This window comes from Phaethon lepturus, unplaced genomic scaffold, assembly GCF_000687285.1.
Source record: "Phaethon lepturus isolate BGI_N335 unplaced genomic scaffold, ASM68728v1 scaffold48917, whole genome shotgun sequence".
NCBI lineage: Eukaryota > Metazoa > Chordata > Aves > Phaethontiformes > Phaethontidae > Phaethon > Phaethon lepturus.
In genome coordinates, this window is record NW_010553517.1 from 40,238 (window position 1) to 67,516 (window position 27,279).

A 27,279-nucleotide genomic window follows, 5' to 3' on the forward strand; every position below is an offset into this window, starting at 1 on the left:
TTCCTGCTTTGGTACCATTAATGCTTCAAACCACTAATCGCTGCCTCCCCTGGCTTCAGGTTCCTGGAGTCCCAGCTCTTCTCTGTGGGGAAAATATATTTGGCTACTGAAAGGCAAGCGAAGGAGGGAACAAGAAACATCTTGCTTTAGAATAATCATTTTAAAAAATACATTAATCTGGCTCTCTAGGGAAGCCCAGGAGTATTGGAATTGCTGCCGCACCACCACAGCCAGCACCCCGGCACCGCGGTGCCCGCCAGCAGCGGTGGGAAGCCTGGTTTTCTGGGCTAGCTGACCCATGCCAAGAAAGTTGTGAGGCCATGGCTATTTTCCAGCCCTTGGCACCCCGGTGCGATAAGCAACCATCTATATTTCGCATACACGGAGGTTGCCCGGTTTGGGAATCTCTGAGAGCTTTTTACCAAAGCTTTTCATTCAGGTCGACTTTGAATTGTTATTCGAAGCATTATTCTATCCAGGGAAGCGCTTATGTAATAGCGGCACTTGCTGTTCGTCATCTTTTGAGGGCTTCAGTCTGCATTGGCTGGTTTATGTGCGCAGGGCAGGGGTTCCCCGATGGACAGCCCCCGGGACAGGGCACCCTCAGCCCCGTGACGGCAATGTCGCCGCACGGGTGGAGACGAGCAATGGCACTGTGGTGGGTTGGCCAGACACCCACCCAGCTGCTCTCTTACTCCCCCTCCTCAACAAGACGGGGGAGAAAATAAGACGAAAAAGCTCGTGGGTTGAGATAAAGACGGGGAGATCACTTACCATTAGAGGAATTTGAGGTAAAAACAGTGACTGGAAGAAGCTCGGCCTGGCCATTGCCAGGGACTGGATTACTAGTGGGGATTTTTTTATTGTTGTGAAGTGGTGAAGGAACGAGGGATGGAGCTCTGCTGAGTGTGTATATTGCCCACCTTCGTGGTCTTGTGACAACGCCATCTTGATTTTTGTGCGAGGAGATTTTTTTGTCGTTGATGTTGTCGGTGAAATTTGTGAAGGGTGACAATCCTTAAATACGTGTTTCACCGAGACGAGGGGTGGAATTGATTGGGTCTAGGTGCCCGGGTGCTGGCAGCGGGGCTGCAGGGACCTTTCTGAGGAGAGGCCAGGGCTGTCCTGTGCCAGACGCAGCCGGTTCCAGCCGGTTCCGCAACAGCTCCACTGCAGGGCATGCCTGAGCCTGTCAGTGACACCAGTGGCGCCTCTGGGAAAACGGGCTTAAGAAAGGACAAAACACTGTCTGGCAGTGATGACTGAGGTAAAAAGTGTGAGAAACAGCCCTGTGAGCACCAGGGTTGGAGGAGGAGGAGGAGGGGGACCTTGCTAAGCCTTCTCCGGAGCACCTCTTCCCGTTGTTCCCCAGTGCAGTGCAGGGCTTGGGAACTGGGGAGTGTTGTGCATCATGGCCAGGGCCAGCATTGTCCCCATCTCTACCAAATGATGTGGTGGGCCTGAATTGTCCTCTGCTTGCCTCATGCCTTGCTCTGCTACTGTCCAGGTATGGGTAAGTTCAACTACACAAATTGTGTAGCAGCTTGGTCCTGGTGTGAGAGCTGTCACTGCCTGGAGAAGTTGTGTGGAAAAGTGAGAATTCAGGAAATCTGCAACACTTCCAAAATATTTTGGTTGTAAACATCCAACAGAGACCATTAACATTGATCCCATGGGATATTTTTAGCAAAAATGGATTTTTAATACTGTAAAAGTGCTAGGATATCAGTATGTAATATATACCTACTATATATCCAGTAGCTGTAAGCAGACTGGCAGGTGGATGAAATACCAGTACCCAGAGTACTTCTGCTCAGCTTTTTCAGGTAAGATTTACTTTCTAAGGCAGGTTTCTTTCTGCTCAGGAACCATCTCTGCAACCTGCGATAGCACCCGTCAGCCCACTCCCTAGTTTTCTTCTTGGTTTTGACCCCCAGCTGACTGCTGCTTTGTTTAGGTAAGGTCTGCGAGGCGGCCATGGTAGGGAGCCATGCATCATGCAGCCTGAGATGTCCTCACTGGGGCCTGGCACTGAAGTCATACATCTACGTGAAATTGTGAGCTGGCTGTGGCACACTGTGTCCCTGCCTCTGCCACCTTTTTCAGTGCAATTCAGGCAAATTACTTTGTATCTGGCATGTGGTGCCTTTTTACCACACACCTTCACACTCAGGTACCTGCAATGGCCTTTACACCCCTGCAGGTCTCCTGGTGAGTCCTTCTCTCTTCTTATTCGAGGATCCAATAAATCCATATCTGCTTAGACAGAAGGGTTTGATTTTGTGGCACACTGCCTGACCTCCTTTGTTAGAGCTGTACAGGTTGATGAGCCTTCGCTTCAGTGGGCTGACTGAGCACAGGCCAGCCAGACTGGTTGGGGGGGTCCTATACTGACAACAGAGTGGGTGAACAAAAGAGGAAACAAATGAGCATTTTGTTAGCACAAAATGGACCTGTCAAGAAAAAAGGGAATCAAAGATCGATAGGATGAGGTTCCTTAATTGCCAAAGCAAGGAGTCTTGAGTAATGGAGAAGAGGCACTGGAATTGCTCTTTTATAAGCATCAGGCTCAGGACACATTACTGATGGGAAAAGCCTCATGGCTGTAGCATTAAGCCTACCCTGAGAGGATTCTGCAAGACAAAGGACAGCAGTGGCATCTTATGTTAAGATCCACATTACTTCCACAGTTGTAATATTTTGGAAATATGATACTTTATTACTTGTATGAAACTGAGAATTCTTTGCTGCAGATCTGTTTCCCTTTCCCTCCTATAAGACAACTAGGAAATGCTTAGTGTTTCCTTTAACCTCACTCCTATCTACCTGAGTTTTAAAATAAAACAAACCAAGAATGTTAGTAATTTCCCCCCAACACACCCCAGCCATGAAGTGAGCTCTTGTGGATGGTAATGAGTTAATGCTGCATCAGCTCAAATGCCTCACACCTGGGAGGCAGAGGCCAGTGGGGGAGCTGGCTATAAGCGAGAGCAGGGAGCAGCTGGAGATTTCTTTTCTGCATGGGACTGGGTTTGCACCTGCAAAAGGTGGAGAAGTGTTGTTATAGTGGAGACATTTAGGTCTTTGGTGGAAACCTCCACAAAATCTGAACCTCCTCAGCCAGAAGCTGGATTGCCTCTCTTGGTGGTGAAGTGCTTGCATTGGCTGGCTTTGGTTGCTTCCCATGTTTCTTGCGGCTGGAGAGCTGGAAGTGCTGCTGGAGATAACTGCTGTTAACACTCAGGTGCATTAAGGTACTGCTACTGTTTTCTTTACAAGTGTCCTTTTAATAGGGATAGTGAACTTTTGCTGCATCACTAAGCAAAGTGTGAAAGAGTCAGGGGTTTCCTGGCAATGGAATTGTTCTTTTTTTTTTCTTTTTCTCCCTATAAGGCTAGCTGATAGATGAGAAGCAGTTCACAAGGCAAGCATCTGAATGCTTTGGCAAAGAGCTTAGGGGAATGAATGCAAAATGGTGGTCATCATCTTGTTTTTCAGTAAGTGCTAACTCAGATAACTCTTTGGCTGAGGCAAAAAACCATTAGCTTAGGCTAAATCACTTTACAGGATTAGGAACTGCTGTTTAGAGCAGAAGCAAAGACAGTTGTAGGCCATATGGGGGTAACTCTAGCTGGGTGTAATGTCTCTAGGTTCATTGTTTGAATGAAAGAAATAGCTTCACAAGTGGATGTGGGTTGTGCTTGTGTTTTAGGAGGTGCTTAAACATGAGCCTCCCTTTTTTGTGGTTTATTCTTAACCTAAGCATTTGGCTCTTGTGGAGAGGAAAATATAGTATGTGGAAAATGAGTCAGCCTGCTTCCTGTGGGAGGGACTGCCAGAGGCCTCCTTCTTTGAATGCTGCAATAAATTAGCACTGGCAATAACTCAGAGGACAAAGTGTGCCTGGAGGACACGCAGTGGCTCTTGCTCTCTGTATGCAAATTCTGCTTGCAGAAGAAATGTGGGAGATGAGCAGCCTTGCACAGTGGCTCCCAGGGCTGGTGTCTGTTGTAGGTCGCTGAATATGGGGCTTGTTGGCAACAACTTGGCTTCTGGTTGTTAAGAAGGGCTAGGGTAATAAAGTGTAACACTAGCAGGCTCTTCTAGTTCTGTGTAGATGCTGCAGATGACCTTGAATGAAGCATTTGTTCTTCTGCACTTTAGTTACCTATTTGTAAATGGAAGCAGAAAGGCTTACGGCTAATCAAGTCCTGTGAGGGTAAAGTACAGATGGGAGGAACTACCACATTAATTTCAGTGGAACACAGCTCGGGTCTAGTATGTCACAAGGGTGTGTGAGACCTTCAGTTTAAGTCTGTCATCGCCCCATACCTGGGTGTGAGACTGCGGTTTCTGAAGTTTTGCGTTGACCTAGCAGAGGGAACTGTTACAGTTTGAAAGCTGGATGGTCCGTGTTTTGCATCAGTAAATTCAGTCGTCTGTTGTCCTAGATAACTTCTAATGCTTAATTTCCATGAATAAATTGTTATTCCCTGACAAAAAGCATATTTTATCTTGATAGAGCATTTTGGCCGAGTTATGTTTGAGGTGGGTTTTAATCCGGACTTTGTGAGCTCAGTCTGACTTTTCTACTTGATCTAAAGGATGAAAAATATTTCTTCCAGGAAATTTCTAGTGAGACATAAGTGTGGGTCATGTGATAGCCTAATGAAATACAAAATACTTGACTAGTTTGGAAATAGCTGAACTGGAAACATGAAGACTTAATATGGTCATTAAAACCTTTTGAAAAAAAGAAGCAGAAGCTTATGATGGTGGAGGCAAAGAGAAATGTAACATACCCTCCTGCTCTGAGGGGCTCTGCTGCCTTTCCCTGGTAGGGTGAAGTCAGGACAGTCAATCTCCATGCTTGAATCTATTTTATTATGAAATTGTTTTAGTCTAAGACTTTAAACCTGGAGGTGCTCAAACTCAAATGTCTGTGCCTAGAAGCAAGGAGCAATAATTATGCTTCTTGCGGTCTCTTACTCTGGCTTTAAGCACTCTATTTCCTTTATTTCAAAGAACATGAACTGAGATCTGTTGGGGATACCTAATATGTGATGGCAGGCTAGCAGCTCTGCCTGCTCTTGAAGTCTTCATCTGTACAACCTGTTAAGCTCACAATATACTGTTCTAGAACATAGTAGTAATATACAAACAAAAAGCTTTCCAATGTACGTAGACATGATGCTCAAACATGTCTGAGTGTATGGAAATACTGGTGTTCATTCCCATACATGTGAAATGAGTAAATGTCAAAAAAGATAGGGCAAAATTCAAGGAGCTTGCTTAAAACATATCAATCTCTCTCAGGAAGCCTTCTGACAGGAAAAGAGAAAACTTTTTTTTTTTTTTAACCATAGATATATATTTAAACTTTGTGGTAGATTAACCTGGGAGATGTTTTATTAGCTTTTAAATTTCTGCCAAGTTTGACTCCCAATAATTTCCATCAGGCCATTTCTTAAAAACAGTACTGATGTTTGCTCATTTCTTTCACAACCTGATGAATTTATTTCAAAACCCAGAGAAGAAAGAGCTAAGAAGTCTTTTTGGAGTTTGGCTTGACTAAAACAAGACAGAAGATATTCTGTGCAGAAGACTTATTTATCATAGCTGATGCAGTAGAACTTGTGGCTGCTTTCTGTAGAAAAATAAGGAAACCCAAGCTCTGTAGTAAATATTGGCCAGGATGGGAGCTACAGCTTCAAACTGTTCCATTAAAGCTTTCTCTTCACTAAATGTTTTTATCACTGATAGGTGCAGTAGGGTCATAAAGGAAAGGTAAGTGCCATAAAAATGAGCACGTTCATCACAAAATTTTGGAGGAAAAAACCCCAAACAACAAAACCCACCCCACATGGCAGTATGTGACAATTGCAATGCTTAAATAAAAAGGTCCAAATCTACTTTCTTGAAGGATTTTTTTTTTGAGCTGTTGGGTAACATTTTACTTAAATATTTCTTGGTCAGCTAATATTTGATCTGTCATTCTAAACACAACTGAACTGTGCTGGATACCTGCAGACAAAAAGCTTCTAGAGATATCATTTAACTTAGCAACACTTCTTCCTGTACATCAGCAGCCTCCAGCTATTCCTGAATTGTTCTCCCTTGTTAGCAGCATGAAAAGATCTGTTTAGAGCATAAGGTCTTTGGAGCAGATTTTGAGCACAAGGCAGACCTTGCTCTTGGTGATTACTGACAAAAGATAATTACAATGTCTTAGTAATAACATCTGAGCACTCTGATCTGCTGAAGTCAAATACAGACCTATACTTTGTACATTGCCATATGTAATAAGTACATGAACACTTGTCTCCTCTCAGCCCAGCTTTGCTCTGTTTCCACTAAGGTTCAGTTTATGACTTAATGCAGGAGATGCTTGAACACAGAAGTACTTGTTTACCTTTTTGTGCAGTGCCACAGATGTAAGCACTAAAGGGATTAGGTCTTTAAGTCATAGATCATCAGAGCAGAGACTTGGCCTTCAGAGCAGTCTGCACCTTGATAGCAGTATGTAGTGGCAAATATGTAATAGTAACTTCTAAGCATGAGCCAGAGCTCCTAAATTAAGCCACAGCAGGTGTATTCAAAGTCGGGGATAAGTTTTCTGAACATCTGTAACCCAGCTTTTTGGTAGCTTCTGAGTACTTCTGTAACTGGCCAGATCTTCTTATGCATGTGTCAGCCTGGCAGGTGTGGTGCTTCCCTGAAGACTCTGCATGGGTGTTGCTGTGGCTGGAGTCTCTGGATGATGGGAGAGTCCAGAAACAAGAATGTGGATCTCTCCTTGGAGCCTTGTCCTCCTACAATCTAGCTTTTTAAAAGTTCTTGCATGAATTTATTTAAATAACAGCTTTTGGCAAGCCCACTGGCATTTTGGTACTTTAAGTGCTACAAAAAGATGTGCTTGGAAATAAAAAATAAAGCAAGTAGATGCAGAGAGCAAACTTAGCTGAAAAACAAAGTGGGTGCAGCACATGCTGTAGGATGATGTATAAAATATACTGTGCTCTGCCAAATCATACACATGCAGGGGAATTGTTATCCAGGACTGGAAAGAGCCCCTCTCTGTATGAGTTTCAAGCTTTGGTGTATTTGTAAATATCACTTAAAGTAAAGCATGAATGGCCTTGTATGGGGGAAGCCACCTCAGTCACAAACTCTTCATGTATTCAGTTATTTTTCTGATGGAAGAGAGGTGCAGTACTGTCAGAAGAAAACCTGCTATAGCAACATCCCAACAGCTGTATTAGAGTAACTATGTGAACCAGAGTCCACTGAAAGCGTTGCAGACAAAGGCTCTGTGCGTGGCTGTGGGCAGCAAATTTGGCACACGATGCTATACTTAGACTTGCACCTATAGCCAAGGTTTTGCAAATGTAGGTCAGGCATCATTGAATCGAAAGCCCTTTCCCCAGCAGTCTGAGATCTTGCTTAGAGGGATAAGAATAATTCAAGCTGTATTTTTTTGGTGCTAAGGCTGTTGCTTTCTGACAACTGACCCCATGCAGACACAGCAAGCTCGTGGTGAGCCTGGGCTGGGGCATGCAGCAAGGAGCAGGTGCCAGGCGAACATGGGGACTGGGGGTGATCTGCAGCCCAGATTTCTGTGCAACCAAGCCATGAGGCTGCCTGCAAACCAACACTGGGATGTAGAGACCTGTAAGCACTGCAGGAGATCTTAGATTGGGAAACATTGTACTGACAGATGCTGCGAGAATTGGCACCCTGTCCTGTGTGTCTGATGCTGAGAAAATACATGTTTTCCCTGGTGGCTGAAGGTTTGATGGCTGAGGCTTTGTCTTGAAAGAAGTAGCATCCTTGATAAAGCTGTCATGCCCAGAGAATGGGGAACATGCTTCCCTCTATCACCAAAATTTCCCATTTCAGCCTTGGTGATTTGCCTTGGAGGGGCAGAGTGTGTAAAGGTTGCCCTTTGGGAGAAAGGGGAGAGGGCATGGAAAATGTTGTAGGTTTTGGCTCTGGTGCTTTTAAGCAAATGTCAGTACTGATCAGTGTCATGTACGCTGTGTATGTACTTTCTGGCCCTAACTAGGTAACAGGAGACCAGCTAAAGTACACAAAGTAAAACACAACAAAATTAGTGTGGTAGTGGCTGTTATTCAGCTTCAAAGTCTCCCTGACAAGTTGCTGGGTTGTTGGAGTGTGCTTTATTTTGAAAGCCCTGTTTGAGTGTGCTTATACTTTAACTGTGGTAACTTTCATTGCTTTCCAGTTATGTTCCTTTATTGCTTTATCTTCAGCAGAGGGCTGCCTCGCACAAGTGTGTGTGGATTATCCTGCGCTTGAGCATGGGCTGATCTACTGCTCCAGTTCTTATGCTGCTACAGTAAGATTTTAAACTGGGATCTTCCCTAGCGTTGCTGCATATAAATGATTAACTTTTCCTCTTGCTGTGTGAAAGCAAGAATAATGTGATCAGTGATGGAGGAGATCATTTTATTTGGCTCCTAGCAGTTTTTATTCCTCCTGCTACTGTAGCTGTATTTCTCCATGTGCACAAGGCTGTGGTAGCAATACTAAATCTATTGAGCGCTTGCTGTGTGCAGGAGTGTCTAAAATGGTGTTGCTTAAAACTTCTGCCAGTACCTAGGCATGTGAATTAATTAGGAAGCTTTCCAACCTACCTGTGGTAAAAATCACCTGCCTTAAGCCACTGATACCTTTCCCCCTCCTGTCTTGCATGTGATGAGGTGTGTGCTGGAATTGGCAGATGGCTGGGGAGCAAGCAGGTCCACAAAAGCATGCAAAGAAATCATGGTGCATTGTTGCTAACCAGCTTGTGCCAAGACTTGGATTTTCTTCTGCCTGTCGCTACCCTGCCTACACTGACTTCCCCATCACTCCTTGGCTTGGCTGTTTTGTGACCTACCTCCTGGAAGAATCTTGGAGACCATTTTTCCCCTTCTTAGCTCTCTGTAGTTGATTAGTCTAATAGATATCAGCCATGGCACATTGTTGACTTCATACACAGACACAATACTGTGTCAGAGGTTTGTTTGCTTAATTACAGAAAGTTTTATTTCTGCTGTAGTGTGTCTGGTTTTGGTTTTCTGCTGAGGCTGGTGCTGTTTTTAGCCTCCTTTCCTTGGCCCTGCTCAAAGATTATTTTTTTTTTCCTCTGTTGAATTAGAGCAGACCTCCCCAAGTTGGGTCATTAAGACTCAAATGGACTGAAGAAGGAACAAGTAGCTTAACCGTGCCACTTGCGCACCATAGGCTGTTATCACTTAGTTACTCCAACCCTTAACACTTACATATAATGCAGTTCTGCTCAGCTCCCTGCACTGGCATACTCTGCTTTTCCAATGTGAGAACAGGTCTCATCTGTGTCATGTTAGTACCATGCATGGCAAAAGCCTCCTCTGGGTGCCCAGGCAGGCCCAATGGTGTACCAAGGGACAAGCAACTTTTTCTTCACCAGCCCCAAATACGGCATGGAGCAGAGAAATCCTCCACTTGCAGAAAGCTTGTAGTGTTGGGGGCAGTACCTCCTGGAGTTGATTATTTGGTCATGTCTGCTTGAGCAGTGGGAAGGAGTGGGGCATGAGGGTGCAGCCTATAGCTGCTTGCTCAGAGGCAGAAAGTCTCAGTACAACTGGTGTCAGAGTATGCACAGGGATTTCAAGTGTTGACCTGAATCCAGGCTAGTTTTCAGAAATTAATAGGTTAAAGCGTAGCATAAATTTGTTAAGCTCTTGCAGGGATTTGGAATTTCCCAGTGTGATCCCCACTGGCACCAAGGGACAAAGGAGATAAAGATATTAGGGCCCAAGTTTTCAGCACAAGCCTTCTCAAGTACTGATTCAAAATACAGATTTACTTGTCAAGCTGTGAAATGTCAAGTATATTCACATGTCTCAAACTTATTTGTTTGGAGGACAAGACATGCTACCACTTAAACTCCATATTAGTTTTCATCCTTACTTGGGTTTACAGAAAGGTTCTTGGATTTAATATTGTTTATGGCAACATTTTAACATTATGAGGAAAGAAGAGTGTTTGTCCAGGTCCCTTCATAGACTAGGAATTTACACAAGGGTTATAAGGCTCATTGGGGCTAATCCCTGCTAGCATTATACAACATCTGACAGTTGCCAAGGAGACAAGGATAATCTCAGTGAGACAAGATATGTGAGAAGGGTATTTATGGACATTCGCCTAACGATGCTGGTAGAATGCACCCAGGAGTGATTACCTGAGTACCTTTAAAGTACTGCATCTTTTGTGGTGAATACGGGAGACTGTTGGTACACAAGCAAAAAAATTCCCTGTGATACTAAAGCAGCAGCAACTTGGCCTTGATATTTCCAACTTGTCCTGCAGCGGCCTCATCCACTGTTGTGCAAAGGGGCAGACAATGTTGTCATGGTGTAGTGAGATGGCTGCCCATGTATCTGCATCTGTGGTGTCAGCAGACTGTAAATATAAACAAGCCATTTCAGTCTGTGGTGCTGACACAGGCTTAATGAAAACTGTCCACTTCATGTGCTTGAAATAGGATGATGCAGATGCCTCATGCAAATGTCTTGTATGCCAAGTGGTGTGAGGGAATAGAAGAGTAGAGGCTGGTATATGTGTGTATATATATAAGCATAGATGTGTGTGTGCTTTGGCAATGGCTTTCCAGCATAACCAGCTGTTTCCTCCTTCCCTGTCCCCAGGGTGAGCCCAGCTGCACTGTGGCCAGCTGGCTCTGGGTGCTTATGTTGCATTCCCTGAGCTGTGGGAAGGGTTAACATCACGGGCTACTTGGTACGTGGGTCTGAACAGGCTGTTTTCCCTGACCTGGGGTGGCTTTATAGGGAGATTAAAAAAAGCAAGAGAGCTAATATCTTCATTTGAACAAGTTCCTGCTTGGAAAGGCTTCTGTATCATCTGTTTCACAGAGCAAAATATTTTCTTGGCAGTGTGTTCCTTGGCTATGAGAAGAGACAGAGATTGATAGAGGCAGCCTATATCTGGGACCAGGAGCATTAAAGCTGTGTGGTCTGGAACTGTCCCACATGGGGCAAATCTTTCCCTCTTTTGTTGAGCTGAGGCAGTGACCTGTAATGAAGGGAGAAAGGCTGCCTCTCTCCTTCCCTCTCCCCCAGCTTGACCTTCTTAGTCTGTGGTACCGTCTCTTGATGAAGAATTATGAAGGATGGGAAAGCAGACGGAATTTCCCAAGTTTTCAAAGCCTGATGCAAGTGACTCCTTTGAAAAGGAGCTGCTGAGAGCCAGCCTGCAGCTGATGGGCTGTGTCTCGCAGAGTTAATCTTGGTAAGCAGCTCTGAGCTGCTGGGTTGGATAATACCTGGAATGGAGGAGGCCTCTTTAAATGAAGTAAATCAATCTGTTAATCCTCTGTAGGTGGGTTTTGAGGAGTTGTTTTAGATTGTAGCCACCAAATAGTACAATCTCACTAGAAGTTTCTGCAGTGGCACCTGCCTTCCCTTCAAAGGGTTCAAAGTAAAATGGTGGTTGGCCTGTCTATTCCAGCCAGTCAAGAAAATTGCTTGTGAGCAATGTTTCTGCCTGCATCCAGTCCTGCCCTTAAATGGCACCATTCTGTATTCGCTTGTTTTGCGGTCTGTCTAGCATGGGCTCCACGTGAAGGCAGGGTGCTGCCTTGGAGATCTTGAGGTGCCTGTGTTTACTTAGCTTTAAAAGCACCAGGGATATGCAAATACATCTGGCAGGATAAAAAGAATAAGGCTACTCCTAAGTGTGTATTATCCTTTTCCACCTCTCCCTCTGAGCTGAGCTCATTCCTCCATACCATGAAAACAAGCCAGATGAGGCTGAGCAGGTTGAATAGTGGCTTTTTGGGCTGTCTTGCCTTGACTAAGGTGAAAATGGGGTAGCTCAGCGGATCTGGGGGTAGTGGTTTCTTGCAGCAGAAGTTGATAAAGCAGCCCAAGGCTGGGAGACCCTTCCTTTCCTGCAGCCCTGCAGGGTAAGGGCCTGCACCCATGGCACCAGTGCTTCAGGCACAGAAAGGCCCAGGAAGAGGTAGTAGTATTAATGAAATTATCAATTTCATAAGCATTTGCCTTGAGCTCTTAAAGCTTTGAATATTTATTAGTTAGTCTTCACTAAGATGTCTGGTCCCTTGTGCTAAGGCAGAGAGGGAAATAAAAAGTAAGAAGCACAACATTTGGGAAGAATTTTTGCACGCAGTTAAATACAACATCCAGTAAAGCCCAGGGAAACAAATCTCTCTGGATTAGAGGCAAAAACTACAGAAATAATTTGAGTTAGCAAATCCCTGTGCAACTTCATAGCCAACCAATAGATGTTATTTGGACAAATATCACACTGCTAAATTCTCAAACAATCTCTTTTGAACAAACACTGTCATTTCGGGCTTTCTCATTTCTACATCTAAACATAAATCCACTGGAAAGTGTGACTTCCCCAGTATCTGATTCTGTTCAAGAGCTCATGTTCAAGCAAAGTTTTTTGGAACCTACTTCTGCGTAGTCCCCTGTTTACATTTGTTTTCACCCCTCAGTTACTTTATGCCTATGTAGAGTGAAAATGCAAGTCTTCCAAAGCCTTAGAGATCACTTTCTTGTGAGTATTCTTTCAGGTTTCTCTGCCTCTTTGCTTCAATATTCATAAATAGCAGGAAGACTTGACCTGATGTTACTGAAAGTCTTGCCTGCATAAAAGATAGAGAAACCTCAGAAGGCCTCTTTCAGACTTAACTTTGTGTAGTTCTCTTCATGCCAAGGCAAAAATTGGCCAGCCCTGCCTGACTGGTGACTACTTGACCTCTTCCCAAAAGCTTCCTTTGATGGAGACCTTTTAGCGTCTCTGGGACATCTGTTTTCCTACTCAGCTAACCTTACAGCTAGGATGTTTTTCTTCATGTCTGGTCTAATTCTTATCCTGCAATTTATACACATTGCCCTTTATGTAAGGGACATGGAGAATAAAGCTTAAACAATGTAAAGCAGTAGTGTCTGCACTACTAGCTTTTTCCTGGGGTGGTACACTTTCAGTATGGGACATAGCTCACTAAATTCCTAATTCACACTTTAAAAAACAAAAACCACCACCCAAAACCCAATTCATCCCCATTCTGTAAGATCAAGAGAAAAACTCAAACTCTTTGCAATCTAAGTGGACAGGAGATTTTTCTTTTATGAGGGACTTGTTTGTTGGCTTACTCTGACAATTATTGCCTAGTCTCTCAGTGCTTCAGTTTTCTGGTGTTGCAATAAAATCTATGCAAATCACTTGCTAACCAAGTAAAGAAACAAAGGAGAACTCTAAGTACTTCTCTGAAAGGCCCCTTGCTGCTAAAACTTGTGGGTGTTTACATGGTCCTGAAACACTTCACATGCAAAAGCTAATGGGACTATGGATCTCTTTAAGTATAGACCCTTTCCTCTAGCGAGTCTTAAGGTTTATACCTGCCTCATGGCCCTGGTTGTGAGCAACAAATCTGCTGGTCTATACTTGAGTTGCAGATGACTTAGTTTTCCTTGATCTGAGCTTGTAGGCAACCAAATACAATAGTGCTTTATTCCACAAATAAACATAAAGAACTTAGGCTAAATAGTTGCCAAATGTAATAGCTTTCTAAGATCACTGCTGTTACCGCAAAACTGTGCCAAGTCTGGAAGTGGATTCAGGAGCAGACTTCCAAAGATGTAAAAAACAAGGAAATCACAAGGCTAAATTTTCCTCTTTGTGTACTGGAAGTGGAGGCCAACCTAAGCCCAAAAGAACTGAGGGATAACATGGTCTCACATCATCTTAAGGAACAAAACTGCAGAGAACTGTCAGCCTGAGGCTGGCAATAATTTAAGCTTCAACTGATTTTTCAGGTGTATCCAGGAGGGCAGAAAAACTGAGGGACAAAAGGGAAGAGGGAAAGCAATGAAGACAAAACACAATAGATTTATTTTTTTGGGGTCAGATGAACTGTACGGTGGAACTAATAAATAGTATTTAAAGGTCAAATTCAAACGTGCTGGATGCCTTAGGTACCCAGATATTGCAACTCTTCTGTGATAGCTCAAAATTTATTACAAATGTGCATTACTGTGCTAATCTTGGTAGAATCATAACACAGCTGAAACTAATCCAAGTAATTCCTCCTTTTAAAAATGTTCCTTACATGCTTTAACATTACAACTTTCCAGGGAAGATGGAGATGGTGAGAACAGTTAATGGGTGTGTTCTCAACACTTCTGTTCTTGGCAGTCCTCCCCCTCAGACTGCTGGGGATCCTGTCCATGAAGGAAATCTGGTGCAAATCTCTGCAGCTACAAAACTGAGCCTCTATAGGATGATACCTAATGAAATTGTTAGGCCGACCTGTATTTCCTCCAAATGAAATGTTCTCTTGGTCTGCTTATGAGCAACTTTTTACACTAGTTGCTCTGTCATGCAGGTCACTTGATTTATGTCCTAATCTGTCAGTTGTTTCCTGTTGTACTCTCGCCTCTAGACAGCTGCTTGTTTCAGTCTATGGTGGCATTTCCCATCCCCATGGGTGGTACTGCCAAGCATAAGCCAGCTCTATTGCATTGCAGCATCCATCAGATGTCAGCAAGAGTCTTGCTGATCCTATATCTGTGCTCAAAATAATCTGGGGTTTGCTAAATGCAGTTCTAAACAAAATGTTGTTTAAGCTCTAGGCTGTTTTGCAAGAGGCCTCTGATTTCATGGGTAATCGGAGCACCTAATACAGCTGGCAAAAAACCCTCAGTGTAGAAGAGACCTCCCTTTTGAGCTATTGTCTACTAAATTACATTTAGAAAAAGCAATCCTACTTAAAAGAAAAAAAAAAAAAGGAATTTAAAGACTTTCATTATAAGGTGTGCAAACTTTATAACCCAGAATGGCTCTTTAAAGATCAAATGCTTTTAATTAGGCTTTTCTTATGTAGATATTTGCAAAGCCTTCAATCATGTTTAGCTCTGGTTCTAGCTAGTAATGCAGTGACTGGTTGCAAACACCTTCTGTGTCCTACTTTCTAGAATCTCCTGGAGGAAGTGTTTACAGTAAGTGTGAATAAGCAGAAATATTCTGAAAAAAAATCTCTTCTGCCCACATGTTCCTACTTCTGAGCTACTGCATAATAAAAAAATTCCTATAAACGCTTGGATCCAAACAGAATAGCCACTTGGAATTTTTAGTGCAATGCAAGAGAGGAGGAAGGGACTCTTTCAGATTTTTATCTCCTCACAGCAGAACAAGTTCACCTTCAGTTTAATCTTGGATTCCTGCTTTCAGATGTTCATGGCTTAGAGGTGCTACTAATGTCTCAAGGCAGAAGCCTTGCAGAAACTCCTGAAATCTGTTCCAGAACCACTTGCTGGAGGTGAAAGCTAGGCTTAGCTGAAGTGCAGGGAAGAGCAGTATATGGCTGACTACCAGGTGCTTAACACTTGGGTATATTTATCTGAGAGAGTGCTCTGGACACTCATACCCTGCTGCTGTGCTGCCCAGGGTGTGTGTGTGGCGAGGGCAGAAGGTCTGGGCTCTGGGGGTGTCTCATGAGGCCAGTCTCTGCTGTTCCATGCAGGTACCACAAGCCTCTGAGGATGTGAGATGAGCTATGCACAGCATGGATGTTGAGTGGCTCTGGCAGATAATTTCTGTTGTGCTGTGTTCCCTGAGCTGGATCACACGGGGAGATACGTTGTGCCAAGTCCTGGCAGAGTCACCCTTGTGTTGGCTGACTGACCTGCTCACAAGGGGCTGTTTTTACCAAGGAAATAAAATGTTTACCTTTACCCCAGCAGACTCAAAAGCTCACTGTGGGTGGTGTGGACAACGAGGATGCTTTGGGCTGGGAGATCTCCAGCGCAATTTTTTGGGAAAAAATGCTGTGAACAGGGGAGGAAATGGGGAGATGAAGTGGTAGATGCCAGGGACACATCCCGGCAGCAAGCTGAAGGGGTGGCAGACGGGCCTCTGCCGCTCGCCTGCCTGCCTCGGACGTCACAAGTGCGTCGTCTTGCGTGTCCGCTGACTGTCATGGCATTACAAGCAGAGAAATCACACCCGGTTACCACAGCAACATCACCAGCTAGGACTGTGGTGTGCTGTCACCTAGCAACCAGCAAGCAGTCCCCTGGGATGTGGCAGGGTACCTGCTCCACTGCCCTGGGGAGGAGGAGGGTCCTACCCAGCCCCCTTTCTTCCCCTGAGCAGGGATTTGTGTAGGTCCACTGCTTTAATAGTAACATTTTTTTTTTGTACCTTAATAGTTATTTTTTAACCCATTCCCTAGGGAAGACTTTGCACTGTGGTTCAGTAGCAGTGTGTGTGCCTGTTTTATTCTGTGTACAGCTTTCTGCCCATTCCCTCAGTGCTGACCAGTATTTAAACCAAAGGATACAAAGGTAAAAATCTTTGGACAAACCCTGTAGGGGTACCTCCCCCCATCTTTGCTTGAAACTACTTCTTTGTTGTTTGCTGCATTTATGCCTTGGTGTCTGGATTGTTCTGTTCCAGTTGGCTCCTGAAGCTCTGGGTGCCCTAAAATGGGGTTAACAGGTGCTGCAGGCTTGGCCAGACTCTCAGCAGAGGGTTGAGCCTTTCTTCCTGCCAGTTTGCCTTCCCCCAGATGGATGGTGGGTGAGTGCCACTCAGCAGTGACCTCAAGATGTTTCTCTATTACCTTCTAGGGCTCTGAATCATTTCATTGAAGGACTTTGCAGGCGAGAACACGCAGCTGCAGTCACGTCATATATTTACAGCTTTAGCGTAGAAAGCCTCAGCACTTCAGTCCTGATGTGTCATGAAGCTGAATTATTAACAAGTGCTCTCTGCTAGGGGAAAAGTAGCTGGAGAGAAGGAGCCTTTCCTGCATGTGCACTAATCAGTATTCACTGGGTGATCAGGGATCTGGTTACATGGTGCTGGGATCTGCTGATGCTCTAGAGGGGCAGAGAGGTAGATGGTGCTTGATGTGTTAATGGGAGGTTTGCTGGCTTCAGTGTTTGTCTCTGTCTTGTGCTGGTATCTGCTTTCCTCTTGCCCCACCATGTGTAATTTAAGTGTGTTTTATGCCAAGCACACAGCAATGCTGGAAGGGCTGTTTGCCCACCCCAAGGAGTGGGCAGCCCTATATAAGTTGCCATGAGAAGCAGGTACTTCAGGCACTTCAACAGGAAGGGATGCTGCCTTTTCTCAGGAAATCTACCCGCTCCATTGAATTTGAACTGCTCAAAAGTGGTGCAGATCAAGATTTGCTGTGCAGGACTCCATATGCTATTAAGTAGCTCGGTATGGAGCTCCTTACAGTAAGCTACTCCTTACCAAATAGCTCCAGTAAACACTTTCAGCCACAGCAAAAACTAGAGGCTTATTATGAAAAAGAATACAGTTTAGTGACTGATCTTCACCTTGAAATATGGGGCTAGTCAAAACAACTCTTCTTGAGCCTAGGTCAACTCAGGATCCTCTTCTTTTTTAAAAATAAAACCCCTGAAGCAGTGCTTTTGTTCAGCTTGACTGACTTGCCTCTGCTTAATATGGAGTTTCCTAATATACCCTGCTGGGCTATTGGAGACAACTTAATAAACAAGAAACATAAGGAGGCTTATATTAAGCATCTGCACAGATAAAACAAGGAATCAAAGACAAGCTAGCCCATGGTGTAATGGCTGCAGATCTCTGGATATCAAAAGCAGTGAATCTTGCCCAGCACGGTTGTTCCAGCAACTTTTTTCAATGGTTAGTCTGTTTTTCTTAAAACCAACATCGTTCCAATGCTGGTAGACCCAACAATCAACCATTCAGAAAAAGCCCTTCAAATCAGTAATTGGCGACAGATCCTCCTCTCTGGTAAGTTGTTGACCACAACAGCATGTGCTTAAAGTAAAAGTGATTTGGAAAGGAGAATACAACATGGTCAGCTCATTCTTGAGTAAAAACATGTTTCAAATCAAAGCCAGGCAGTGTCTGCCAGTCCTCTGAAGCTATGCTGCATGTTACAGTATGAAGTTAGAAACAAAACTCCTTCAACTGAAATATTACTGAAAGGAAGGTTTGTGGCCAGCAAATAAAACCTCCTTTGGAGACTTGTGGGCTGGCTGATCATTCTCTCGCTGTACCAAGAGGGATTGACTGAAACACCTCATTCTTTGTAGCAGTATCTTGGCACTAGATGCGAAGTGAATATAAGAACTTGGTGATTGAGGGCCCCTTTGAGGAATGCTGCGGCAGCCGAGCACTCCTCTCTAAACACAAAGAGCTATGTCAGCGGTGCAAGATGACATGCTTCTTCCTGCCACTGAAAACAGACTTTTGTGGCAGAAACTACCTGAGCTTGACATTGTAAAATTAATTCCTTATGCTCTATGTACTAAAAGAAGCCCAACTGAACTGGGAAAGATACATCCTTACCCAAGCTATATGCAGAAAACAGCTACAGGAGCCTGGAGCTTGGTAGCAGGAAATGTGTGGGAAAGCCATCTGGTGAAGCCACTTAAACAGTGTGAAAGTCTCTTTTCTTTTTTTTCATTCACTTCCTGACAAAGTAGTAATATGTTGCCTCATTATAGGAAGGGGGCTGCTTGTTATTATTTGCATTAGTAGCTCCTAGAAGCCCGAAGGTGAGGACAGGACTCTTGCTATGTTAGTTGCTTGTGGGCATGTGTAAGAGGAGACCTTTCCCTCTACACACTCGCCCCAAATTTTATAATGTAAAAGGACAGAAAACATAGGACTTTTTTTTTTCCAAATGGAGAACTGAAACAGATGGGAAACTGAAGGAGCTGGAAACAGAACATGTAATTCCCAAGCCTCGTCTTTCTTGGCAAAACCGTACTTTGACTCCTATACTTCTATCTTTGAGCATCTATGCTGAGTGGTATGTGCCTTGGCATACTGCACGCAATGTGCTCTACAGTTGTCCTAGGTAAAATTGACATTTAGCTTAGTGTGGACACACTGCTGAGAGCTACTACATGCTTTGCTGTGCTGAGGCAGGGGGACAGAAATCAAATCAACATGCAGAAGGAATTTTAATCATCACTTAGCAAATTAAAAAATAAGGTTACTGTGGAGACCTTAAACTTGACATTTGGCATCTGAATCATGCCTTTCACTGTAAGCTCCCAGTCCATCCCACCAATTTCCCCATGGTGTAATACTGTTACAACCCCAGGCAGTATCTCTGCTCTGCCAAAAGCAGAGAACCACACCAAAGGCTGTATTTCAAGAGGAGGCAAAGTTCCTTATATCCTACTTACTATTATTAGATATGCAAAGTACTCCTCTAACATCTCATCTGGAGACCTCAAATCATTTTATGGACCTTATTTTAGCCTTTTGGTGACTCTGAGGCAAGACAGTTATCCCCATTTTTAGAGACTGGAACTTAAAATCCTTATCCTTGAGCCTTCTTTATCAGTCTTTGCCAGCATTGAGGATGGATTTTTTTCAGTCCCATGCTTTAATTGCAAGACAGAGCTTTCCAGATCCCTTTGCTATCCTTATGTGGGACTGTGTGCTGGGTTGGTTAGCATTTGTTGGTTAGCATTTCCCCAGGTTTAGGCTGGGGAAAAAAAAGTATGTGCTTGGGTTGGCCTTTCATGTCTGAGGAAGACAGTGTTAAAAAAAAGTCCTAAAGTTTAATTCATTGGTGAAAGAATATCACAGCAACAGGAAAGAGGAAGGGTAGGATGAAGGAGATGGTGGATGCTGCCCTGCTTTGAGGTAAAAGGGGCTGAAGCCCAGGGTCTCCAGAAGGAGCAAGCAGGGCTGGTAGCTTGTGAGGCTGAGACTGTCATTTGACATATAGAGCCTAGTGCCAAGGGAATACCTTCCCCAGGGGAGAGATGCTCAAGTATTGTGAAATTGGGCCATGAGGTGTTAATTGCTAAAAACTGTAGAAATTCAAATTTAAAGAGCTAGTACCTACTAGTATAGAATGTCTTGTACCAGAGAGCAAGCTGTCTTTCTGTCCTGTGGGTGAAGCCTCTAGTAGGGTATACAGCGTTGGATGGGGCAGAGCTGAGGCTCTGAATAATAAGGTTTTCATTGCCTTATCCCAGACTTCTCATAACCCTCTCCTCCCAAACAACCCGCTGTGACACAAAATGCAGTGCAAAAAGCAGAAACAAGAATGCAATGGGGGTACCAGCAACACCTCAAAGTTCACAGAAGCTGTAACAGCACTTCTTTGTAGGGTTTTTCCCGTCCCAGTGCTTAGTTTGTGACCCTTAGCAAGACTCCAGCTTATGGCAATATGGCTGTAGGCAAGCACATCCATGCAACTGTATTTGTCCATTTTATTTATTGAAACATAAGTCGTAACAGGAGCCAGAACTATGTGAGTGCAGGGTTTAAGCACTACCGCTCCCTCAAGGATTACATGTGTATCCTCTTCAAAATAAGAGATCACACAAATAAGACTGCAATGCTCTATGGAACAGCAAATGTGGAATACTAATCAAGTGCTAACATAATGCTGAGGTTTTAAAAAGCCTCAACTAAAGCCATGCACGAATGACAACAGACTATTCCTAGCTCTGCTTCAATTTGCCCAGATTCTCATGACTCTAGGAAGACTGTTTATACCCTTGCTATATATTTGAGTTACTAGCAAGCTTTGGCCAGGCGACAAACTCAGTGAGCACCCTGGCAAGCGTAAGCCTATCAGTCTGCTTCATCTGTGTTGGGGATCAACAGTTCTCTTCTCCAGGGCTGGGAGCAGGGCTGGGCTGGAGCAGGGAGGGCAGCACCAAGACTCGGCTTTTTCCCAGGATGTGGCAGTTCTGAAGTGGGTGGATGAAGACTATTTCTGGCAGTAATAGGGAGTGTTAGAGCACAAACCCCATGCTTGGACATTATATGCTGGTAGACTTAACTTGGTGTTGCTTTGGCCCAAGGCTTAGCTGACCAGCTCTCTGAGGATCTGGACTGTGAGAGGCTCCTGTAGCACAAGTGTCACGTGAGGATAATCCCATGTGGTTTAAAGCCCAAAGCAAGCTGTGTGGTTTTCTGTCTTCTAAACTGATCTTTCAGTTTGTCTTATGCTGGGACCACAAGAAATCTTACTTTTGCCAGCCAGTGATGGAATTGTGCATCCACAGAAAAATCATTGAGGGTCACCAAATCTGATGGGAGACAAGTTCTTAGCCCTGGATCGGAAACCTGACACAACACAGGAGCTCTGCAAGGACTTGGGTGGAATCTCTCATCCATGTTGTATGTCAAGTATGCTCTTTTCAGAGAAGACTGAGTGACTGGCTCATCTGCTATGCTTAGGAGATACTTTAAAAACATGGAAAACTTAGCAGTGTTCCTGAGTTAAGGAAGTTGGGGGGGAGGGGTGTTGTTTGTGGTTTGTGGTTTTGTTTTTTTTTTTAAACCGGTTAAACAAATCCACAACCTAAATGGCTTTTTTAGTACTTGACAAGAAAATCTATAGCAGAATGAGGAATGATTTTTCTCAAGTGCCACTATGGAGTGTTATACCTAAGACCTGCTCTTCTCACCTCCAGAGGCACAGGAAAACCGCATACCCAGATCAAGCGAAGATAAGTGAAGAGACCTGTACACTTGGCTCATTTCAGAGTCTTCTGGTCCTAATGTTCTGATTGAGGTTTCAACCCTCCCTTAGAAAATCCCTGTGTCAGCCCCAGAGACTCACATTTGACAATCTAGTCTGAAATGTGCTCTTAGAATGTTAGATTGGCCTTTTCAGCATGAGTCTGTGGTGTGTGTTTTTGTTCTATGCTATTTTGGGGATAAGGAACTGGTGAGAAGAAAATGCTTTCATCTGCTGGAGTGACTGTGTTGTCAAGCATTAAAATTATGGTTGGTACTAACTGTCCAGTGGGAGAAAAAACCCAAGGTTCTTATTTCTAGAAGACAGGTCAACTTCTGGGGAGGAGGCAGAAACCCAAGTCTTTTTCTGTCAGAAAGAAACCCATGCTGGAACTATTCAGTTAATTAGGCTGATTTGTAGCAGCCCCACTGTAAATCCTCTTTCATTCACAGGCAAGTTAAGCTCTCTGATGAAACATGCCATTCCAAGGAATTTCAGTAGGTTCTCACACATCTAACCATGGCAAAGTTATATCCAGGGACACACCATCTTAGAATGACATGGTATATTCAATTCTACAACATTACAGCCATTATATGTCGGAAAAGGGAGGCCAGCAAAAAGCCTTTCACCTCACTGTCACAGATTAGCCTTTTTCTTGCATGCTGTATTTGTTCAGCCTACTTGCAAATTAGAAACAGTGTATCTAAAACTGATTTAGAAAATAAAACAGTTGAAAGAGACTCTATGCAGTAAATGACCATTCAACCCAGAAGCATAACTGTTTTGCCAATGAAATGCAACAATTCTTAAAGGTGTAAAATTCAGCTTAAAGGCAGCATGTTTTATAGGGACACCTGTGTAATATGACCGGATGGAGAACCATTTGTTTTCCTCAAAGAGGAAGTTTTCCTGCTTGTTTGCCTGCAAGGCGGTTTACAGCAGAGCTGTGAGCCTTTCCCATGACCAAAGTGGCTGGGTGCCTGCCCTTGCCATGCCATAGTAACTCACCCTGCTGAGCTGGTCCAGGAGTCTTTGGTTCTGTTCGGAGAGTTCCTGGACAGCCCGTGTCTTCTCGCGGTCAGCTTCGCGCAGGTGAACCTGTTGCCTCTCCAGTTCATCCTGCAGCTGCTTCACGTCGCTTTCCAGTTCAGACACCCTTCCTTCCCATTCTCCTTCTCTGTTCTCAAATCGCCTCCTTAGTTCATGTTTCTCTTGTTCTAGGTGCTAGATAACGGAGGAGAAGACGTTAGGAAGGGAGGAAAAAAGTGAATGCTGCCTCTGTGCTTAGAGTTGAAATCTTCTGTGCAGGAAAGAGAATGGTATGAGAGCATGACAATACAATGGAGGTGGCAATCCCATGTCAGGGCAGGTTGTGTCACTGGCACTAAACTTATTTTCCATTTCCAGCACTTGGCCTGTCCTTGGCCTCTGGAGATCAGCACATTGAATTTTTACTGAAACAACTGCCAAGAGTCAAGCAGGCTGCATGTTCGTAGGCGGTATGTATAGGTCAGGCAGGCCAATTGATTTAACAGGGCCTAGCTTAACTCCAAAGCAGCATTTCAGTGGGCAGTGGCATAATTCTTTTAAAAATTGCCTTTATAGTCAAAACTACACAAACTACATCCCTATTGCTGATGAGGAATGTAGATGAGGCATCTTTCTTGTCATATGGGTCTTATGAACAACAGTTGAATCATTTATCCATTTGCTCCTTCCATTCCTGACCTAATTAGTTGTCTGAGAGTTTGACAGTGCACAGTAACTCTGCCAGTCCACTCAGGAATGGCAATGGATGCAATGAAGTAATTGCTATAGACATTACATACATGCACATTCTAGGTTGCAGGTTTCTTAAAAACCAGTCTCTGTTCTGGAGACCCTGCTCAGGACTGGCTGGAAAACGAGGCACAGCATGAATCTGGTGGAACTTTTGCATGTTTTACAGGCTCAGTTAAATGAGGACTTGACTGAAACAGAGCTGCAAATCAGGTCAAAACAGATTTATGTTGTGCCCCTTTGAAAGAATCCCCGCTCTGAAACTCTGAGCTAGAATTTCCCCTGGTGACTGAAGTCATGCTTGCAGAACAGTTACAGACTGGGGACATGGGCATATCCCAAGATTAGCAGGAAAACCTGAAGAGCAGGAGCCCTCTCCTTGTTGGTTGTGTTCTGTTCCCAGAATAACGTGCTGCTACTCTCTATTGGCTTCACCAGCCTTTTAGGAATGTGTCTTAGCAAAGAACAGAAACCCACTGGGCCTGGCACTGGCAGCACTCGCCTGTTTTCCCCAGGGTATCATCCCTCAGTGAGCAACCTCCATGGCACTTATGGTAAGAGGGGAAAATAAACCTGCTATGAGGAAAAGAAAATTGCATCGCATTTATGTGAAGTGTTTTTTTTATGGCTTGTTAGAAACACAGACTGTGAGGTGGCTGTTTCCCCTGGGTGCCTACTGCTGATGACACACAGCCTCCCTTGCAGGGTCTTTACCACCTTCCCAAGTGGGTCTGAATGTCAAAGTCCTCCAATTCTCCAGCAGCCCTCGGGCCTGCTTTATCACTAATCTGCTTCTTTTGCTCTGCAGAAGATGCCATGTTTTCTCTCTCAACTTTATCTCCAAATTCTTTCCTATGCTTCTTCCAGCGCAGTGTAGCAGCACTGCATGTGTCCTTAGAAATTCTTCTGCAAGTTCAGAACTTTCTGGAAAACCCTCAAATGCAAAGGAAGGCTGATTTAAAAACAGTGGCCCAAAGCAAAAGTATTTCCCTGTGTTTCAGACGCTAAAAGAGTGAGCACCCCTTGCAAATGAGAGCACTAAGTATTGTTATAATTATTTTTAATGCAATAGGCAAGCATGAGATCCCAGCACCAGGCCCATGACAACCATTGCAAAGAAATCTTGTTTGTACCCTAAGTGTGGTTGGAGCAGCCACAGTTTCACTTTTAGTGGCACACTGAAAATGCTGTCTTTTATAGCTCTGTCTCCTTCACTGCTAGGCAACGTTTAGAAAGATCCAGGGCCTTCTCTAAACGGAAGATGAAACTTCAGCCTGCTGAGGAGCAGCACTGCAACTGAAGTTCCCCAGACATACTCAAATGTGATTTAGAAGCCACCAATAAGCCTTGTCAATCATTTAAAAACCACTTTAGTCCTTAACTGCAAAAGAAAAACCACACTACACATAGCTCTGATAAACGGCCTTCACAAGGATTGGAGTTAGAGGAAGGCAAAGAATATCAAGTTTATTTTCTTGTGATGTAGAAACCAGAATAGTGCAGTGGGGTACAGAGAGGCTGTTGCAAAGGAGGAGGATAAACCAGATGGGGCACGCTGACCAATTCCTCCTGCCTTCGCCTGCCCTCACCCCAGCACATACACGGCTGCTGATCTGAATAGGGTTTTTTGCATGTGCTGAAGACAGGGCAAACTGCTGTCCTCAGTAGGGGAATTTCTTGTTTTCCAAGTGTCTCTCCATCCACCAGTTGCTCACTGATTTTTACACAGAACTGCTTTCTAGAAGATGTTTTCTTCTGAAAACAGCTTCTCTTCAATTCAACTGAGTTGGGCTGGTCCTTATTTAAAGAGATGAGAGCAAGGGGGAGTTTCCCAGCTGGTAAAGAGGGTTCATACTGCAAAATGCTTGGACATGGCAAGCTTCTCTGTGTCAGAGGAACAGAGGTATTAGCTGTTTTAATCCCTTACAGAGGATAAGACTGACTAGGATCACATATCAGAATTTATTTCAGGACTTCAATTCCATGATTAGAAATTAATTTGAATTCAGGCTGTGAAGTAAAAGAGTTGCCAGAGTAGGTGTATGGTAGGAACACTGCACTTCAGTAATGAACCCACAAAATTAGAACATATTTAGTCTTGAGGCAAAGCACCAGAGGAGTGGGCCAGCACATTGGCTGCTGGGAAATAAAAGGCTTCACTGAGCTCTTGTAACCAACTTTGAACTGTTAACTAGGAGAAAAACTCTCCTCCTAAAGGCTGCTTAAACATCACTATCAGGTGCAATTGTCTCCAAGGATCTCATCTGAGACTTTGCTTCTGGTCATCATCAGAAAGTTCTCAGCATAGGGAAGGAGGTAACAGATGTGGGTCCTTCCTCCCTGCTCCTCTGAAATTGAAAAGCTTATTGTGAAATTTTGTTCACTTCAGTGGCAACAGGACGCAGCCAACATTTAATCTGCAGTGGCTAGGATTATCAGGCTTGTGTTGTAGAAGATTAATGTTCAAGTTTGATTTTTTTTTTTTTGTGTGTGTGTGTGAAGTAGCACTGTCTTAGATCTGCCAAACCCAGCGGAAAAAATCTGACCCTTAAGTAGATAACACTAACTCCTATCAGATAGGTAGCCTGAAAAATAGCAATCTGTTATTCAACTGGAAAGTTAGAGCGATAGTAATGGGATGAAAAGATGTAAACAATTGGTTGCATTTACTATCCCTTCATTCACCTTCTGAATGGGCCCATAAAAGCAAAGGTAAACATTTGGGGGATGTTATTTAAAGTACTATAAAGTCATAGTTCCCCCTGTTTTTCACCTTTACATTTTTCAAACAGTGAGTGGTATTTGAGACTCCCTAACAGGCAGCTCAGCAAGTACCTAAACTTGTGCATTTTCCCTTTAACGGTATGAAAGGTTCTACTCCAACTCACCAGGAAAACCACGTCAGCACAACACCACGTACGTCTGTTCTTGCTTAAAGATCAACCTGAAAATATTCGCTCTGGCAAATTTTAATACTCTGGGAAATTCTAACCTGATAAATAGTTAATAACCTGACAACAATTTGAGCAAATGTCACCTTCGCTATTGTTTCTATCAGAATAGTAAATGCAGAGAGATTTCCATTAAAAGAGGAAGGGATCAGCTAAGGCAAAATGCTAAGTTTTAATAATAGAAAGGAATTTTGTCAGGAGAACAAAGGACATACAGTAATTTCACAAATCCTCTTGAACTTGAGAGATGTGAGTCCATGAGAAAGGAACACAGGAGAAAGAACTGGCCTAAGGCTGTGACTTGAAATTTGACTGTTAAGCCAGCACTGTTGAAAGTCTCTCCAGAAAGGTGAGAGAGGCTTTTTCTCAGCCTTCTAAGCAGTATTACTTGCTGGGAGAATTAAAATTTCAAGAGTAGCTCTGAGAAAAGGGGGGTGTAATAATGGCTCTCCTACATACTTGTGCAAGAGAGTTGTTCCAAAAGAAGCTGCCTGCACAAGTCTTTTTCTTTGTAATAGCTCTATTTCATCCCTAAAAATCAATAAATAGCTCAATCCACTGAGTTCCTGGCAAACAACGCTCTCCAGATACATGTAGGTATTTTTCAGAGCAACCAGCTGACAGAGACATATCACTAGGGCTTATCTCCTGCCATGCCTAATGCCTTAGCTGCAACAGCTTAAGCACAAGGGTTACATATGCTCTGTAGCTCAGTACCTGCTCTATAAATTTAACTTCTGAGGCATTTCTGTGACAAGATGAGCCGAGCACAGTGTACATCTCACCCAGGAGGAGACCTGGGCCCTGGGGCAAAACAGCACCTACAGGAACCTCTCGAAGCAAGGTGCTTCAGCCTGTCCCTAGGCCGACAGGCCAGCTCGCAGCCAAAGAGGGGCAAGAACGGCAGATTTGCCTCCCCCAGGCCTAAGAATGTTTTTAGACCCTTTCTTCCCCATCACGGCCACAGGGAGTTCCGTGGGCTCCCCGGCAGGGGCCCTGCCTGCC

At 44.0% G+C, this 27,279-nt stretch overlaps 1 protein-coding gene across 1 annotated transcript in view; it reads right to left on the reverse strand.

The window, feature by feature from the left end:
• The window catches only part of CCDC64 (coiled-coil domain containing 64), a gene marked incomplete at its 5' end in the record, with an annotated part of 43,065 nt that extends 20,297 nt beyond the window's left edge, over nucleotides 1-22,768 (reverse strand). The window contains one exon of the mRNA XM_010291559.1: nucleotides 22,553-22,768. Coding sequence (XP_010289861.1) covers nucleotides 22,553-22,768 — 216 coding nt within the window. The remainder of the gene's footprint in view (nucleotides 1-22,552) is intronic.
• Nucleotides 22,769-27,279: the final 4,511 nt, after the last annotated feature.